The following is an 18,107-nucleotide window of genomic DNA, read 5'->3' as shown; positions in this document are numbered from 1 at the left end:
GGTAGGGAGGGGCAGTTCCCCTTGCTGCCCCGTAGGCAAGCACCATGGTCTTGAAATGGATGCAAGCTTGGACTGTGAGCCAGCTAACGCACTTGCATGTATGTCTCACTAACCATCTGAGGGACTGACCAGTAATAGCCAGAAGTTGAGAAACACTTATCTAGTACACATTTGTCATGAACCATACTGTAAGCTTGCTAGCTAGTATTGTTTACCATTTTTTGACTTCTTTCAACTGATGTGGTTCTTTCACAGAGGAATCTGTATACCACTGGTCGCCAAAGGAGATTCAGGCATTGTTAACACTCTGGGCAGATGGTAGTGTTCAGAAGCAGCTTCTCTCCTATAAAAACGAGCATGTCTATGCCAAATTTAGTTCAGAGCTTGCCGCCCTTGGATTTAACAGGAAATCTAAACAGTGCAGAGACAAACTAAAAAAGCTGAAACAGGAATATAGAAGAGTCAAGGATGACAATAACAAGAGTGGTTCCAATCATCATGGAGAAAGATGGTTTGCCATCATCGATAGTGTTCTCTGTCACCAACCAAGTACTTTGGAGTCTGGGGTAATACAGTCAGATGCAATGCTTTTGGAATTAACTCAACCCAATTCCCCACAAGAAGTGGAGGATTCTGGTAGGTTGTCTCGTGCAGCTTCTCAATCACATTTTTAACACCGTAACAAACTCCGCTCCAACATTCATTGAATCAGATGGTTCATTCATCACAAAATCCACTGATATTGCCAATGACTTTAATGATTTTTTCATTGGCAAGATTAGCTAACTTATCTTGTCATGAATAATGTGGAAATTGAGCAAGTTGAGGTGACTAAACTGCTTGGAGTAACGCTGGATTGTAAGCTGTCATGGTCAAACATGTTGATACAACAGTGGCTAAAATGGGGAGAAGTCTGTCCATAATATAGCGTTGCTCTGCCTTAACAACACGATTGACAAGGCAGGTTCAACAGGCCCTAGTTTTGTTGCATTTGGACTACTGTTCAGTTGTGTGGTCAGGTGCCACAAAGAGGGACTTGGGAAAATTACAATTGGCTTTGAACAGGGCAGCATGGCTGGCCCTTAAATGTACACAGAGAGCTAACATTAATGATATGCATGTCAATCTCTCATGGCTCAAAGTGGAGGAGAGATTGACTTCATCACTACTTGTTTTTGTAAGTGTTGACAAGCGTAATGCACCGAGCTGTCTGTTTGAACTACTGGCACAAAGCTTGGACACCCATGCGTACCCCACAAGACATGCCACCAGAGGTCTCTTCACAATCCCAAGGCCAGAACAGACTGGAAAGTGCATAGTACTACATAGAGCCATGCCGACATGGAACTCTATTCCACATCAGGTAACTTATGCAAGCAATAGAATCAGATTTTTTTTAAACACCTTATGGAACAGCGGGGACTGTGAAGAGACACAAACACAGGTACAGACATGCATGCGCACACAGGCGCTAGAACACGCACTCTACACTTACATTGCAATATTGTTGTATGGTGGTATCATACATTTTGTTGTGGATATGTTGTGGTGTGACAGTGTTATACGTATGTACTGTTTTCATATTTTGTTTTATGTGTAATATAAGTGTTGTAATGTGTTTGGACCCCAGAAAGTGTCAGCAGCTAATGTGGATCCCTAATGTGCAGTGCAGACACAAACTACAAACTAAAAAAGCTGAAACAGGAATACAAAAAAATCAAGGATAACAAGAGTGGTTCCAATCATTGTGGAGAAAGATGGTTTGCCATCATCGATAGTGTTCTCTGTCACCAACCAAGTACTTTGGAGTCTGGGATGATACATTCAGATCCAAAGCCTTTGGAGTTAACCTGATTCCCCTCAAGAAATTGAGGATTCTGGTTGGTTGTCTCGTACGGCATCTCGTACACGTTTTTTACACAGTAACTTGCCTGTTACCGCAAGCTTCGTAGTTAATATTGATTATGTGAGAACTGTCAACTGAGCTGTTGCTTCTACAGATCAATCTGTATCCAGTTGGACACCTGATGAGGTCCATGGACTCGTTGGTCACCAACCAGGAACTTCAGGAGCTGATGTGATACATTCTGCTACTATGCTGCTGGAGTTGACTCAACCGGATTCCCCTGTAAAAGAGGAACCTTATGGTAAGTTATCTAGTACAGTCTTTCTCAACCTTTTTTGTATCAGGGATTAGTAATATTTGTTTATTTTCTTTTACTAGCTAACTAAGTCAATGTCTCTGCTAACCATCTGAGGGACCGTCCAGTATTAGACAGAAGTTGAAAACCATTTATCTAGTACACATTTTTCATAAACCGTACTGTAAACTTGCTTGCTACTATTGTTTACCAGTTTCTGGCTGCTTTCAACTGATGTGATTCTTTCACAGAAAAATCAGGATACAGCTGGACGTCTCAGGAGGTCCATGCATTGTTAACACTCTGGGCAGATGAGAGTGTTCAAGAGCAGCTTCTCGCCTATAAAAACGAGCATGTCTATGCCACATTTAGTTCAGAGCTCGCCGTCCTTGGATTTAAGAAGACTTCAAGGCAGTGCAGAGACAAACTAAAGAAGCTGAGGCAGGAATATAGACAAATCAAGTTTGACCATAACAAGAGAGGTTCCAATCATTGTGGAGAAAGATGGTTTGCCATCATGGATAGAGTCCTCTGTCACCAACCAAGTACTTTGGAGTCTGGAGTGATAAATTCAGATGCAAAGATTTTGGAGTCGCCTGATTCCCAACAAGAAATTGAAGACTCTGGTAAGTTGTCTAGTACAGAATCGAATACACATTTTTAACACAGTTACTTTGCCTGTTGCCGCAAGTTTGGTAGTAAATATTGATAGTGTGAGTACTGTCAACTGACCTGTTGCTTCCACAGACCAATCTTCATCCAGTTGGACACCTGATGAGGTCCATAATCTCTTTGGTCACCAAACAGGAACTTCAGGGGCTAAGGTGATAAATTCTGCTACTATGTTACTGGAGTCGACCCAATCCTGTTCCCCAGAAGAAATGGAAGATTATTGTAAGTTGTCTAGTACATCATCATCTGAGGGTCCAGTCAGCAACAGCCAGAAGATGAGAAATACTAGTAGCTACACGTTTTTCATAAACAGTACCTTAAGCTTGCTAGCTAATATTGTTTTCCAGTTTCTGACTGCTTTCAACTGATGCGGTTCTTTCACAGAGGAATCTGGATACCGCTGGACTTTGCAGGAGGTTCACACATTGTTAACACTCTGGGCAGATGAGAGAGTTCAGAAGCAGCTTCTCTCTTATAAAAATGAGCACGTCTATGCCAAATTTAGTTCAGAGTTCGCTGCCCTCGGATTTAACAGGACGTCGAAGCAATGCAGAGAAAAGTTAAAAAAGCTGAAACAGGAATACAGAAAACTCAAGGATGACGACAACATGAGTGGTTCCATCTATCTTGAAGAAAGCTGTTTTGCCATCATCGATAGTGTCCTCACTAACCAAACAAAAGCTCAGGCTTATTCTTTTCCAGGTGCAGAAGACTTTGGTAAGTTAACTTTTACTGTATACATTTTTGTAGTTTGTGTGAGGGCTTTCACTGTGGTGACTGGCTGGTTAAATAGCTAGTTGCTGATGCTGGCTAGTTTCCTAATCTCTTGCTAGATAAATATATATATATATATATAACTCACCTACAGTATTTTAAATATGCCATTGGTTTTTACTCTATAACATTTCCCAACGTAGGTCCCGGTTTAACTCTGTCCTCACTGCGTCTCCTTGCTCCACCATTACGCTTGATGTCAGCATTCATGTGGCAAGTGGCTCAGCAGCATATTGTAAAGCATTATGGGAAGCTGGAGGAGTTTGTGACTTTGGTGACAGAGATGGTTCCAGAGCTACTGAGTTCCAGGCAGAGGACCCAACTTCTTCTGGGTCTGAGAGCAAGGGTGAGAGAGGTGGAAATGCATGCAGAGGATTCTGATAGAAGTATGGGTAGCTGCTAGCTGTAAATAGTATGTTTTCCCCTGGGGCTTGCTCTCACATGTCTACCTCTTTTTCAGCTGGTACTGGAGTTGTGTCTCAGTGAGAGCACAGCTGACCTCGTGACCATCCAGCCTCACCTGGACAAAATCCATTATTTGACCGAATACGCTGTACACAAAGAGGTAAGTTAACTTATACTACTGTTCAAAAGTGTGGTGTCACTTAGACATTTCCTTATTTTTGAAAGAAAAGCAAAAATAATTGTCCATTAAAATAACACCAAATTGATCAGAAATACAGTGTTGACATTGTTAATGTTGTAAATGACTATTGTAGCTGGAAAGTGCAAATGTATGTGATATCTACATAGGCGTACAGAAGCCCATTATCAACAACCATCACTCCTGTGTTCCAATGGCACGTTGTGTTAGCTAAATCTTACTTTTGCAATTAGGTTAGCACAGCTGAAAACTGTTGTGCTGATTTAAAGAAGCAATAAAACTGGCCTTCTTTAGACTAGTTGAGTATCTGGAGCATCAGCATTTGTGGGTTTGATTACAGGCTCAAAATGTCCAGAAACAAATATCTTTCTTCTGAAACTCGTCAGTCTATTCTTGTTCTGAGAAATTAAGGCTATTCCATGTGAGGAGTAGGACACAGCGTTGTATGAGATCTTCAGTTTCTTGGCAATTTCTCGCATGGAATAGCCTTCATTTCTCAGAGCAAGATCAATTTGATGTTAAGTTAATGGACAAAATGTGTTTTTCTTTCAAACACATGGACATTTTGAAGTGACCCCAAACTTTTGAGCTGTAGTGTATGTTTAAGATGTTTTCAACTCATGGGGCGGCAGGGTAGCCTAGTGGTTAGAGAGTTGGGACTAGGAACCGGAAGGTTGCAAGTTCAAACCCCCGAGCTGACAAGGTACTAATCTGTCGTTTTGCCCCTGAACAGGCAGTTAACCCACTGTTCCTAGGCAGTCATTGAAAATAAGAATTTGTTCTTAACTGACTTGCCTGGTTAAATAAAGGTTAAAAAAATAAATAAAAATATGTTGAGGTTGAGTTAATGTCTGATGAAATTTGTTTGGTTTGTTTATGCTTACTGACAGAGTAATGATGATGAGTTGGAGGCTACAGAGTCTAACTTTGTGGAGTTGGTCCAAACCCTGCTGGAAGACCCGTCTGAGCGGGAGCACTTCTTCCAGGTAAGAGATCTTAGTCTCACAACTGGTTATACTCGTGACCGTCAGGTGTGTATTTAATGCATCTGTAAGTGTATTTTTTGGGCACAGCAGTCACATTCAAGCCAAGTTTTGCTATTATTGACATTGTTAATTGCCTGCATTACCAGGAGATGATTGCAGACTATACCACACAACAAATGACACCCGAAAGCCATTGCCACCAGACTTATTGTGTGTTAAATTCTCAATTTTTCAGGAGGTGTTCCTAGCACACTATGGCCCTCGGTATGACACCGCACTGCAGGTACTGGTGTGGGAGTTCCTCTCCAGACTGGAGGAGCTGCTACCTGTACCAGACTTCACACAGGTACAGATATAAAAATTGCAGTTCTGCCTGTTTAAGTATTGACTGCTGGTCATTGTTTAAAATCAAAAATGGGTCTGAGAACTATGGAATGGTGAGCTAAAGGAAAACACCTACCCAATGCTCCAGGATCTGGCATGCAGAGAAGGGAGCAAAGGGTGCATACCAATGATACACAGCGTTGAATTCAATCTATTCTAAAGCGCTGAAAAATATTGAAATGTAATCAATTACATAACCCTCCCCCAGAATGAAATAGAAAATGTGCTATTTCCCCTACTCCTCAGACAGCAGCATGGCTTGGTAATGCCCCCTCTGTCGTGGAGGAATGTGGAAGCACCATATTTGACACTGAAGAGCTGAAGACTCTTCTGCAGCACCATCAGCATCATGGAAACCTGAAAAGAGGTAAGTGTCCAACCAGAATTATATATTTGTTATTGTGTATGTTAAATTCTTTGTCTGGTAAGTAGTGGAAGATGATGTATGGCAAGAGTGTAATTTATGGGATCAATTATGTTGTCTTTCCTAGGTTATTTCTCTTACTACACTGCAGGTACCATCCTGTCCACACTTTCCCTCCCTCCAACAATAAGAGTTGTCATTAGCTCTGAGCAGACCAACTCTGACAAAACAAGGTCATGCTCCAATGGAGATGAATGCTTAAAGAATGGGATAGAGAGAGATGCATTAGGACCATTTATTTGGGGCAGAGAGGAGGAGGAAGATCATTTTTATTTAGAGCAACAAGAGCAGATTAATGTTTTACCTACAGAGAATTCTGGTCCGTGTATCCCAGTACCCAGCAACGGTATGGACATTCAAGAATTCAAGTTATTAATAAAATATTTGACTTTATTTTACAGTCCTATTATCACTGTCATTTATCCGGTATTTAAAATGAAATTACTTTAACAATTGGTAACTCATGGTAATTAGCAACTTGGAAATTATTAACAGAATCTGTAAATTCTTGATAACAATTGGTACATCCTTGTGTTCTTTGTGAAATGACTAACACAATTCTTACCTTATTTTATGTACTTTGTAAGTAAATACCTGGTAGTCAGCAAGCTGTTCAATGTAGTGTTACTGAAAATTGCTTTGTTAAATGGTAATTCATTAATCTGGGCAGAATATCACTTCTTAAGCAATCTGTCCTCCTGATTTTTGTCATTGCAGGATTGAATAGTGACATGGAATCCCAGGTCCTTGCCTGCTCCCTCTGCTCATTCTCTCACAGTGATATGGCAAAACTCCACCAGCACATCAGGATTAGGCATCGAGGAGAGGACCGAAAGCTTCGACGCCCTAAAGAATCTGGGACTGAAAAGCACCTTCCCTCAAGCAGAACAAAACTGCTTCACCAGCACATCAGGACTAGGCACCAAGGAGATGAACAGAAGTGTCAACACTGAAGAATCTGGGACTGAAAACCTTCACTCAAGCACAACGATTATCCCCCATAGACCCAATAACATGACTCTAAGCTGCCCTCATTGTGGGAATTACATTTACATTTAAGTCATTTAGCAGACGCTCTTATCCAGAGCGACTTACAGATTGGTGCATTCACCTTATGACATCGAGTGGAACAGTCACTTTACAATAGTGCATCTAAATCTAAAGGGGGGGGTGAGAGGGATTACTTATCCTATCCTAGGTATTCCTTAAAGAGGTGGAATGTTTACCAAAACCTCAACTCTCTGAAAAAACACATAAGAATTCACACATTTCCATTCTGTTGTAACCAGTGTGAGAGAAGATTTTCTACCAGATTAGGTCTCAAAAGACATCAGCGAGCTCACACAGGGGAAAGACCATTCAAATGCTCTCACTGTGACCGGAGATTCATGTGTGCATATTCACTCAAAATGCATGTACGCACACACACTGGGGAGCGTCCCTACTCTTGCACTATTTGTGGGAAAACATCTGTCCAACATCTAGCAAGACACATGCGGATGCATGCAGGGGAGAAAAACTATTTATGTAGCATCTGTGGTAAGGCATTCCTTAGCTCAGGAGAACTGAGGCTGCATACATGATCACACACAGGAGAATGTCCCTACACCTGTGAACATTGCGGAAGGGATTTCAAAGCAGCATGCCATCTTCAGATTCATATACGAAGATTTCACACAGGGGAGCGTCCATACCCCTGCACCCTGTGCACAAAACGTTTTGTCATTCTCAGGGAACTTAAAAGACACATGTTAATTCACACGGGTGAGAAAGGTCACAAATGCTCCAAGTGTGGGAAGAGTTTTTCTTTAAAGGAATCTCTGAAAACACATCTTAAAAGTCATGGATTGTAAGACGTTCTAGACAGATCATATTAGTTATGCATAAAGTCTTGTAGACGGTATTACTTCTTTCCCCCACAGGTCAGGCGTTATGGGTGGGTCTTAGGGGGCCTGGCTCGTCCGACTGTACCTCTTTTCCCATCCAAATAAAATATTGAAATATTTATCATGTAGTTGACCGAGATGCGCGGCGACAGAAAGACTCAATCTAAATTAAAGAATCCGAGCGAGCTAAATTGCGTCCCTCTCACAATATGTGAAAAACATATACAGTACCAGTCAAAAGTGTAGACACCTACTCATTCCAGGGTATTTCTTTATTTGTACTAATAATAGTGAAAACAAACTATGAAATAACACATGGAATCATGTAGTAACCAAAAAAGTGTTAAACAAATCAAAATATATTTTAGATTCTAAAAAGTAGCCACCCTTTGCCTTGATGACAGCTTTGCACACTCTTGGCATTCTCTCAACCAGCTTAATCCGGAATGCTTTCCAACAGTCTTGAAGGAGTTAACACACATGCTGAGCACTTGTTGGCTGCTTTTCCTTCACTCTGCAGTCCAACTCATCCCAAACCATCTCAATTGGGTTGAGGTTGGGTGATTGTGGAGGCCAGGTCATCTGATGCAGCACTCCATCACTCTCCTTGGTCAAATAGCCTTTACACAGCCTGGAGGCGCAAACCAGATGGGATGGTGTATCGTGAAGGATGCTGTGGTAGCCATGCAGGTTAAGTGTGCATTGAATTCTAAATAAATTACTGACAGTGTCACCCCCACATCTCCTCCCCCATGCTCCACAGTGGGAACCACACATGCAGAGATCATCCATTCACCTACTCTGCATCTCACAAAGACAAAGCAGTTGGAACCAAACATCTCAAATTTGGATTTCAGACCAAAGGACAGATTTGCACTGGTCTAATGTCCATTGCTTGTGTTTCTTGACCCAAACAAGTCTCTTCTTATTGGTGGCCTGTAGTAGTGGTTTCTTTACAGCATTTTGACCATGCGAGGGAGATATATACTGTTCAAAAAAGTCAAGGGAACACTAAAATAACACATCCTAGATCTGAATGAATTAAATATTCTTATTAAATACTTTTTTCTTTACATAGTTGTGAATGAATGTGCTGACAACAAAATCACACAAATTATCAATGGAAATCAAATTTATCAACCCATGGAGGTCTGGATTTGGAGTCACACTCAAAATTAAAGTGGAAAACCACACTACAGGCTGATCCAACTTTGATGTAATGTCCTTAAAACAAGTCAATATGAGACTCAGTAGCGTGGCCTCCACGTGCCTGTATGACCTCCCTACAACGCCTGGGCATGCTCCTGATGAGGTGGTGGATGGTCTCCTGATCTCCTCCCAGCCCTGGACTAAAGCATCCGCCAACTCCTGGACAGTCTGTGGTGCAACGTGGCGTTGGTGGATGGAGCGAGACGATGTCCCAGATGTGCTCAATTGGATTCAGGTCTGGGGAACGGACGGGCCAGTCCATAGCATCATTACCTTCCTCTTGCAGGAACTGCTGACACACTCCAGCCACATGAGGTTAGCATTGTCTTGCATTAGGAGGAACCCAGGGCCAACCGCACCAGCATATGGTCTCACAAGGGGTCTGAGGATCTCATCTCTGTACCTAATGGCAGTCAGGCTACCTCTGGCGAGCACATGGAGGGCTGTGCGGCCCCCCAAAGAAATGCCACCCCACACCATGACTGACCCATCGCCAAAACGGTCATGCTGGAGGATTTTGCAGGCAGCAGAACGTTCTCCACGGCGTCTCCAGACTGTCACGTGCTCTGTGTGAACCTGCTTTCATCTGTGAAGAGCACAGGGCACCAGTGGCGAATTTGCCAATCTTGGTGTTCTCTGGCAAAGGTCAAACGTCCTGCACGGTGTTGGGCTGTAAGCACAACCCCCACCTGTGGACGTCGGGCCCTCATACCACCCTCATGGAGTCATGCACATTTGTGGCTTGCTGGAGGTCATTTTGCAGGGCTCTGGCAGTGCTCCTCCTGCTCATCCTTGCGACAAAGGCGGAGGTAGCGGTCCTGCTGCTGGGTTGTTGCCCTCCTACGGCCTCCTCTACGTCTCCTGATGTACTGGCCTGTCTCCTGGTAGTGCCTCCATGCTCTGGACACTACGCTGACAGACACAGCAAACCTTCTTGCCACAGCTCGCATTGATGTGCCATCCTGGATGAGCTGCACTACCTGAGCCACTTGTGTGGGTTGTAGACTCAGTCTCATGTTACCACAAGAGTGAAAGCACCGCCAGCATTCAAAAGTGACCAAAACATCAGCCAGGAAGCATAGGAACTGAGAAGTGGTCTGTGGTTATCACCTGCACAACCACTACTTTATTGGGGCGGTCTTACTAATTGCCTATAATTTCCACCTGTTGTCTATTCCATTTGCACAACAGCATGTGAAATTTATTGTCAATCAGTGTTGCTTCCTAAGTGGACAGTTTGATTTCACAGAAGTGTGATTGACTTGGAGTTACATTGTGTTGTTTAAGTGTTCCCTTAATTTTTTGGAGCAGTGTATATTTTTTTACTTTTATTTAACTAGGCAAGTCAGTTAAGAAAATTCTTATTTACAACGTCGGCCTACCAGAAGGCAAAAGGCCGGCGGGGACGGGGCTGGGATTTTAAAAATTATTTAAAAAATAGGACAAAACACACATCACGACAAGAGACACCACAACACAACATGAAGAGAAAGCGAAGACCACAACATAGCATGGCATCAACACATGAAAACACAACATGGCAGCAGCAAAACATGGTACAAACATTATTGGGCACAGACAACAGCACAAAGGGCAAGAAGGTAGAAACAACAATACCTCACGGGAAGCAGCCACAACTGTCGGTAAGTGTCCATGATTGAGTCTTTGAATGAATAGTTGGAGATAAAAGGGTCCAGTTTGAGTGTTTTTTTGCAGCTCGTTACAGTCTAGCTGCAGTGACCTGAAAAGAGGAGCGACCCAGGGATGTGTGTGCTTTGGGAACCTTTAACAGAATTTGACTGGCAGAACGGGTGTTGTATGTGGAGGATGAGGGCCGCAGTAGGTCTCTCAGATAGGGGGGAGTGAGGCCTCAGGGGGTTTTATAAATAAGCATTAACCAGTCTGTCTTGCGACGGGTATACAGAGATGACCAGTTTACAGAGGGGTATAGAGTGCAGTAATGTGTCCTATTAGGGGCATTGGTGGCAAATCTGATAGCTGAATGGTAAAGAACATCTAGCCGCTCAAGAGCACCCTCACCTGCCGATCTATAAATTACATCTCTAATCTAGCATGGGTAGGATGGTCATCTGAATCAGGGTTAGTTTAGGAGCTGTGGTGAAAGAGTGATTACGATACAAGAAACCAAGTCTAGATCGACCCTTGATATGTGCTAAGAGTAGGACTGTACCGTCTAGCCATTCTCCCAAGTACTTGTATGAGGTGACTACCTCAACTCTAAACCCTCAGAGGTGGTAATCACACTGGTATGGAGAGTGGCATTCTTCTTACCAAATACATGGTTTGGAGGTGTTTAGAACAAGGTTAAGGGCAGACATGGCAGAGAGCTTTGTTTTTTGTATTTGTATTTATTATGGATCCTAAGCAGCTACATTTCCTGGGGTCCAGCAAAATTAAGGCAGTTCATACAATTTTTAAAACATAACAATACATTCACAGATTTCACAACACACGGTGTGCCCTTTTACGCCCCTACTCCACCACTACCACATATCTACAGTACAAAATCCATATGTACGCGTGGGCATGTTATCGTGTGTGTGTATGCATGTGTCTGTGCCTATGTTTGTTGCTTCACAGGCCCCGCTGTTCCATAAGGTGTATTTGTATCTGTTTTTTAAATCTAATTTTACTGCTTGCATCAGTTACTTGATGTGGAATAGAGTTCCATGTAGTCATGGCTCTATGTAGTACTGTGCGCCTCCCATAGTCTGTTTTGGACTTGTGGCATGTCTTGTGGGGTATGCATGGGTGTCCGAGTTGTGCACCAGCAGTTCAAACAGACAGCTCGGTGCATTCAACATGTCAATACCTCTCATAAAATCAAGTAATGATGAAGTCAATCTCTCTGCCACTTTGAGTCAGGAGAGATTGACATGCATATTATTAATATTAGCTCTCTGTGTACATCCAAGGGCCAGGGGTGCTGCCCTGTACTGAGCCAATTGCAATTTTCCGAAGTCCTTTTTTTGTGTCACCTGACCACACGACTGAACAGGGCCTGTAGGGCCTTGTTGATAGTGCTGTTAAGGAGGTAGAGCTGCGCTTTATTATTGGTATACTTCTCCCCATCTTAGCTGCTGTTGTATCAATGTGTTTTGACCATGACAGTTTACAATCCAGGGTTACTCCAAGCAGTTTAGTAGTCACCTCAACTTGCTAAATTTCCACATTATGCATTACAAGATTTAGTTGGGGTTTAGGGTTGAGTTAATGATTTGTCCCAAATACAATGCAGAGCGTTTAACACAAAATCCGGGGAGGGGCCAGCTGAGTATCTGCAAATAAATGGATGGGCGAGCTTCCTACTGCTTGAGCTATGTTGTTGATGTAAATTGAGAAGAGCTGTTGGGGAATAATCAGAATTAGTTGGATAACATAGATATGTTTTATTTTCATTATATGCTTGTGAGTTACTTCTCATCAGAAGAAGTAAGTTAAATCAAAAGTTAAATCTAGAATTGGCTTCCTTTTTCGCAACAAAGCATCCTTCACTCATGCTGCCAAACATACCCTTGTAAAACTGACCATCCTAACAATCCTCGACTTCGGCGATGTCATTTACAAAATAGCCTCCAATACCCTACTCAACAAATTGGATGCAGTCTATCACAGTGCAATCCATTTTGTCACCAAAGCCCCATATACTACCCACCATTGCGACCTGTACGCTCTCGTTGGCTGGCCCTCGCTTCATACTCGTCGCCAAACCCACTGGCTGCATGTCATCTACAAGACCCTGCTAGGTAAAGTCCACCCTTATCTCAGCTCGCTGGTCACCATAGTGTCTCCTACCTGTAGCACACGCTCCAGCAGGTAAATCTCTCTAGTCACACCCAAAACCAATTCTTTCTTTGGCCGCCTCTCCTTCCAGTTCTCTGCTGCCAATGACTGGAACGAACTACAAAAATATCTGAAACTGGAAACACTTATCTCCCTCATTAGCTTTAAGCACCAACTGTCAGAGCAGCTCACAGATTACTGCACCTGTACATAGCCCACCTATAATTTAGCCCAAACAACTACCTCTTTCCCTACTGTATTTAATTAATTAATTAATTTTGCTCCTTTGCACCCCATTATTTTTATTTCTACTTTGCACATTCTTCCACTGCAAATCTACCATTCCAGTGTTTTATTTGCTATATTGTATTTACCATGGACTTTTTTTGCCTTTACCTCCCTTATCTCACCTCATTTGCTCACATCGTATATAGACTTGTTTCTACTGTATTATTGACTGTATGTTTGTTTTACTCCATGTGTAACTCTGTGTTGATGTATGTGTCGAACTGCTTTGCTTTATCTTGGCCAGGTCGCAATTGTAAATGAGAACTTGTTCTCAACTTGCCTACCTGGTTAAATAAAGGTGAAATAAAAAATATATATTTTAAACCAATTATCTCTTGGCTCCACAATGTCTGTGTGCCAGTCACTGTGTCTCTGTGATCTTGTCCAAGAGGGGTGTATTTGATATATGCACGTTGATATAGGTTTTGTTTTGTTTTGTTTTATGGTCCTGAGAGCGAGATAAGAACATAGTTTAGGAGACAAAGCTGAACGCTAATTTATAGCCAATGCTGTCTGAATATGTGTGTCTTTGCTCTCAGTTGCAATGTGTAAGGACTCTCAGAGAATTCATTTATAGACACTGAATTGATCTGAGAGTCACAGGGTTGTGATGGAGCTCATATAATTAAAGATGGACTTTATGATAACTCTGATTTGTGTGTGGTTTGCTCTCATGATTTGGTAAATGCAGGAAATTTCCACGACAGAGCGTGGGGCCTAGGATCCAGCCTTGGGGTACTCCCTTGGTGACAGTGGCTGAGACAGCAGACGTTCTGACTTTATACACTGCACTCTTTGAGAGAGGTAGTTAGCAAATCAGTCCAAAGCCCCCTCAGAGACACCAATGCTCCTTAGCCGATCCACAAGAATGGTATACCGTATCAAAAGCTTTGGCCAAGTCAATAAAAATAGCTACACAACATTAACATCTGTTAATTGAAATGCATTCCAGGTGTCTACCTCATGAAACTGGTTGAGAGAATACCAAGAGTGTGCAAAGCTGTCATCAAGGCAAAGGGTGGCTAGTAAAAAAATAAAGAAAAACCCTTGAATGAGGTGTGTCCAAACTTTTGACTGGTACTGTTGCTGGCTGTACCAAAAGAGCATGCTATGGCTTTCCCATCTTTGGGACAAAGACTCCCATTGTTAGGTCGGAGAGCTGAGAAACTCGTCATTTTATACAGATCTCTGGTTTCAGCAAATTGTGAATTGGAAAGGAAAGTTGGCGGGTGCACAGTTAAAGGTGCTGCATGGTCAATCTGACATCTGCATTGGCCGTGCAACATTAATAGGGATAGGGCTCCTGCAGAAGTCAGACTTCCTGCAGACTTCCTGCAGAAGTCAGGGCATTCATACTTTAGGTGTTGAGCGGAGCAGTGCAGAGCTATTGGGAAGGAAGTGAGTTTGTGTTTATACAGGATCACCCTTCCCCACCAACAATCAACCAATCATGTCAATGTGGAGCTATAAGGAGCCCTCCGCTATAGGGAGCCTTTTGCATTGTTACAACATTTTGGAGGCGCACAGTGATGCACCTCCCAAATTACTGGCGTGGGAAACTGAGGGCCCGGAATAGGCTAGTTGTGTTGCAAATTCGTTAGTGACAGCTCAAGTTAAGACCGGTAGAAAGGGAGGGAGTTGAGAGATGAATTTTCATCAGGATATTTTCTCCTGCTTTTATTGGTCGACTTTGGGCCTATGTGTTTTACTTAGTTGATGATGAAGTTATTAGCTTACTGCTGCATTGGCCTATAGGCTATTTCTGAGTTCTATGTGCTCATTTATTTAGCCGCCAATGGATTGCAGTGTATCAATGTGTCCATATGGCAGAGGCTGGTGCTCTTGCCTTAGAATTCAACTAACCTTTAGATTTGTATCCTTTTACTTAAGATTTTTATTATTCACCATGTTTTTGAGAAACTAAAATATTATTGAATTGAAACTGTTCCCCAAAAATGCGCATATAAAAATAATCATAACTGGCATGCAGATCGGTAGAAAAATGGGTGGATAAATTGTCAGATTAGTTTTGAAACTGGCTATGGTCTTTAAAACACACATTTAAAAAATAGTGAATGCACCAGCGTGTGCACACATTGGTCCTGTGTAAAAACTTGCCCGCCTAAGGAATCCAAGGCCCAATCAACTGACTCGTTCTTGTGCTGGCCCTGTTTCACCTCTTTCTTTTAGACCTATTGAAACCAAGTATTAATAAAAGCATTGTGATTAACAATTCCCTGTGCGTTTTGTTGTAGGTGCCATAAAACCTGGGAATAATATGGGAGGGGTTCTCAGAATGTCATTTTATAGTTCATGTGACATTTTGTATTAATTTAGCAGACACTCTGGGACTTAGTTATTGCATTCAACCACATCTCAGACATAGTACACACTCTAGGTGGCAGTATGCACCCTTTCACCTTGTTTGCCAACTCATAGAAATTGTAGTATTAGAAAACGTAAAATCAGCAAAAAAAGAAATAGTTCGTAAAAATCCAAATAACTTCACAGATCTTCATTGTAAAGGGTTAAAACAATGTTTCCCATGCTTGTTCAATGAACCATAAACAATTAATGAACATGCACCTGTGAAACGGTCGTTAAGACACTAACAGCTTACAGACGGTAGGCAATTAAGGTCACCGTTATGAAAACTTAGGACACTAAAGAGGGCTTTCTACTGACTCTGAAAAACACCAAAAGAAAGATGCCCAGGGTCCCTCATCTGTGTGAACGTGCCTTTAGGCATGCTGCAAGGAGGCATGAGGACTGCAGATGTGGCCAGGGCAATAAATTGCAATGTCTGTACTGTGAGACGCCTAAGACTGCGCTACAGGGAGACAGGACGGACAGCTGATCGTCCTCTCAGTGGCAGACCACGTGTAACAACACCTGCACAGGATTGGTACATCCAAACATCACACCTGTGGGACAGGTACAGGATGGCAACAACTGCCCAAGTTACACCAGGAACGCACAATTCCTCCATCAGTGCTCAGGCTGTCCACAATAGTATGAGAGAGGCTGGACTGAGGGCTTGTTGGCCTGGTAGGTCCACACCAGACATCACCGGCAACAACGTTGCCTATGGGCACAAACCCACTGTCGCTGAACCAGACAGGACTGGAAAAAAGTGCTCTTCACTGACGAGTCGCGGTTTTGTCTCACCAGGGGTTTTGGTCGGATTCGCGTTTATCGTCAAATGAATGAGCGTTACACAGAGGCCCGTACTCTGGAGCGGGATCAATTTGGAGATGGAACATCCGTCATGGTCTGGGGCGGTGTGTCACAGCATCATCGGACTGAGCTTGTTGTCATTGCAGGCAATCTCAACACTGCGTTACAGGGAAGACATCCTCCTCCCCCATGTGGTACCCTTCCTGCAGGCTCATCCTGACATGACTCTCCAGCATGACAATGCCACCAGCCATACTGCTCGTTCTGTGTGTGATTTCCTGCAAGACAAGAATGTCAGTGTTTTGCCATGGCCAGTGAAGAGCCCGGATCTCAATCCCATTGAGCATGTCTGGGACCTTTTGGATCGGATGGTGAGGGCTAGTTGCTTTGGTGGAAGAGTGGGGTAACATCTCACAGCAGGTACTGGCAAATCTGGTGCAGTCCATGAGATGTACTGCAGTACTTAATGCAGCTGGTGGCCACACTAGATACTGAATGTTACTTTTTATTTTGACACCCCCTTTGTTCAGGGACACATTATTCCATTTCTGTTAGTCACATGTCTGTGGAACTTGTTCAGTTTATGTCTAGTTGTTGAAACTTATGTTCATACAAATATTCACATAATGTTAAGTTTGCTGAAAATAAATGCAGTTGACAGTGAGAGGACGTAATTGTTTTTTGCTAAGTTTACTACTTCAAAATGGAGGTGGCCTCAATGGCAACCAAGGGGCCAGGGTTCCGGTCTAGAAGCACGGTTTCTATTGCTCCTACAGTTTTGCTTCGGTACTGCAGTTTAACTGACGATTTCCATATATGGCCACATAAAGAAGTCAGATTAGAAAATCCCAAAAAAGACACTTTATTCGTCATCTTTGTGCACAAAACATCACATTTCATTTTTCAAATAATTGTCGCTGAGGCAGTATTTTTTTTTTCATCACTCAGAGCCGAAGATATGAACATTTTATATTCATCCAATGTCTGCCATGCGTTTGGGTGACATGACTTCGTAGCATGCCAGATCTTATTGGATAGGTATTTTAAGTATCAGCTAACCTTATATGTTATAGCAATGTGTCAGTCAATGACAGTCGATGACGTGGCACGCAACCATTGGTTGATGCATTCAACGTCTGAGCAGGGGGACGAGACCTACAGTCGTGGCCAAAAGTTTTGAGAATGACACGAATATTAATTTCCACAAAGTTTGCTGCTTCAGTGTCTTTAGATATTTTTGTCAGATGTTACTATGGAATACTGAAGTATAATTACAAGCATTTCATAAGTGTCAAAGGCTTTTATTGACAATTACATGAAGTTGATGCAAAGAGTCAATATTTGCAGTGTTGACCCTTCTTTTTCAATACCTCTGCAATCTGCCCTGGTATTTTGTCAATTAAAATTCTGGGCCACATCCTGACTGATGTCAGCCCATTCTTGCATAATCAATGCTTGGAGTTTGTCAGAATTTTTGGGTTTTTGTTTGTCCACCCGCCTCTTGAGGATGGACCACAAGTTCTCAATGAGATTAAGGTCTGGGGAGTTTCCTGGCCCTGGACCCAAAATATCAATGTTTTGTTCCCCGGGCCACTTTGTTATCATTTTTGCCTTATGGCAAGGTGCTTCATCCTGCTGGAAAAGGCATTGTTCATCACCAAACTGTTCCTGGATGGTTGGGAGAAGTTGCTCTCGGAGGATGTGTTGGTACCATTCTTTATTCATGGCTGTGTTCTTAGGCAAAATTGTGAGTGAGCC

The 18,107-nt window shown here is 42.7% G+C and overlaps 2 protein-coding genes across 2 annotated transcripts; both read left to right on the top strand.

Moving 5' to 3' along the window:
- The first annotated feature begins 2,012 nt into the window (after positions 1-2,012).
- On the top strand, positions 2,013-3,216 carry LOC123994245 (myb/SANT-like DNA-binding domain-containing protein 2). The gene is made up of 3 exons (XM_046296782.1): positions 2,013-2,147; positions 2,393-2,767; positions 2,889-3,216. The coding sequence occupies exons 1-3, from the start codon at positions 2,096-2,098 to the stop codon at positions 3,179-3,181; spliced, it is 720 nt and encodes a 239-aa protein (XP_046152738.1). The 5' UTR covers positions 2,013-2,095; the 3' UTR covers positions 3,182-3,216.
- Positions 3,217-3,783: 567 nt separating this feature from the next.
- On the top strand, positions 3,784-8,119 carry LOC123994244. The gene is made up of 6 exons (XM_046296781.1): positions 3,784-3,933; positions 4,048-4,152; positions 5,082-5,177; positions 5,413-5,523; positions 5,808-5,928; positions 6,703-8,119. The coding sequence occupies exons 1-6, from the start codon at positions 3,784-3,786 to the stop codon at positions 6,936-6,938; spliced, it is 819 nt and encodes a 272-aa protein (XP_046152737.1). The 3' UTR covers positions 6,939-8,119.
- The last annotated feature ends 9,988 nt before the right edge of the window (positions 8,120-18,107 follow it).

This window comes from Oncorhynchus gorbuscha, linkage group LG13, assembly GCF_021184085.1.
Source record: "Oncorhynchus gorbuscha isolate QuinsamMale2020 ecotype Even-year linkage group LG13, OgorEven_v1.0, whole genome shotgun sequence".
Classification (NCBI taxonomy): domain Eukaryota; kingdom Metazoa; phylum Chordata; class Actinopteri; order Salmoniformes; family Salmonidae; genus Oncorhynchus; species Oncorhynchus gorbuscha.
The sequence above is the reverse complement of the archived record's forward strand: the minus strand, read 5'-3'. Positions and strand labels throughout refer to the sequence as shown.

What these genes read in the sequence shown, in the direction of transcription:
- LOC123994245 (XM_046296782.1), top strand. Translation starts at nt 2,096, where the DNA reads ATGCTGCTGGAGTTGACTCAACCGGATTCCCCTGTAAAAGAGGAACCT. An exon ending in TGTAAAAGAGGAACCTTATG is followed by an intron (nt 2,148 to 2,392) that starts GTAAGTTATCTA and finishes ATTCTTTCACAG; the next exon opens with AAAAATCAGGATACAGCTGG. An exon ending in ACAAGAAATTGAAGACTCTG is followed by an intron (nt 2,768 to 2,888) that starts GTAAGTTGTCTA and finishes TTGCTTCCACAG; the next exon opens with ACCAATCTTCATCCAGTTGG.
- LOC123994244 (XM_046296781.1), top strand. Translation starts at nt 3,784, where the DNA reads ATGTCAGCATTCATGTGGCAAGTGGCTCAGCAGCATATTGTAAAGCAT. An exon ending in TTCTGGGTCTGAGAGCAAGG is followed by an intron (nt 3,934 to 4,047) that starts GTGAGAGAGGTG and finishes CCTCTTTTTCAG; the next exon opens with CTGGTACTGGAGTTGTGTCT. An exon ending in TCATGGAAACCTGAAAAGAG is followed by an intron (nt 5,929 to 6,702) that starts GTAAGTGTCCAA and finishes TTGTCATTGCAG; the next exon opens with GATTGAATAGTGACATGGAA.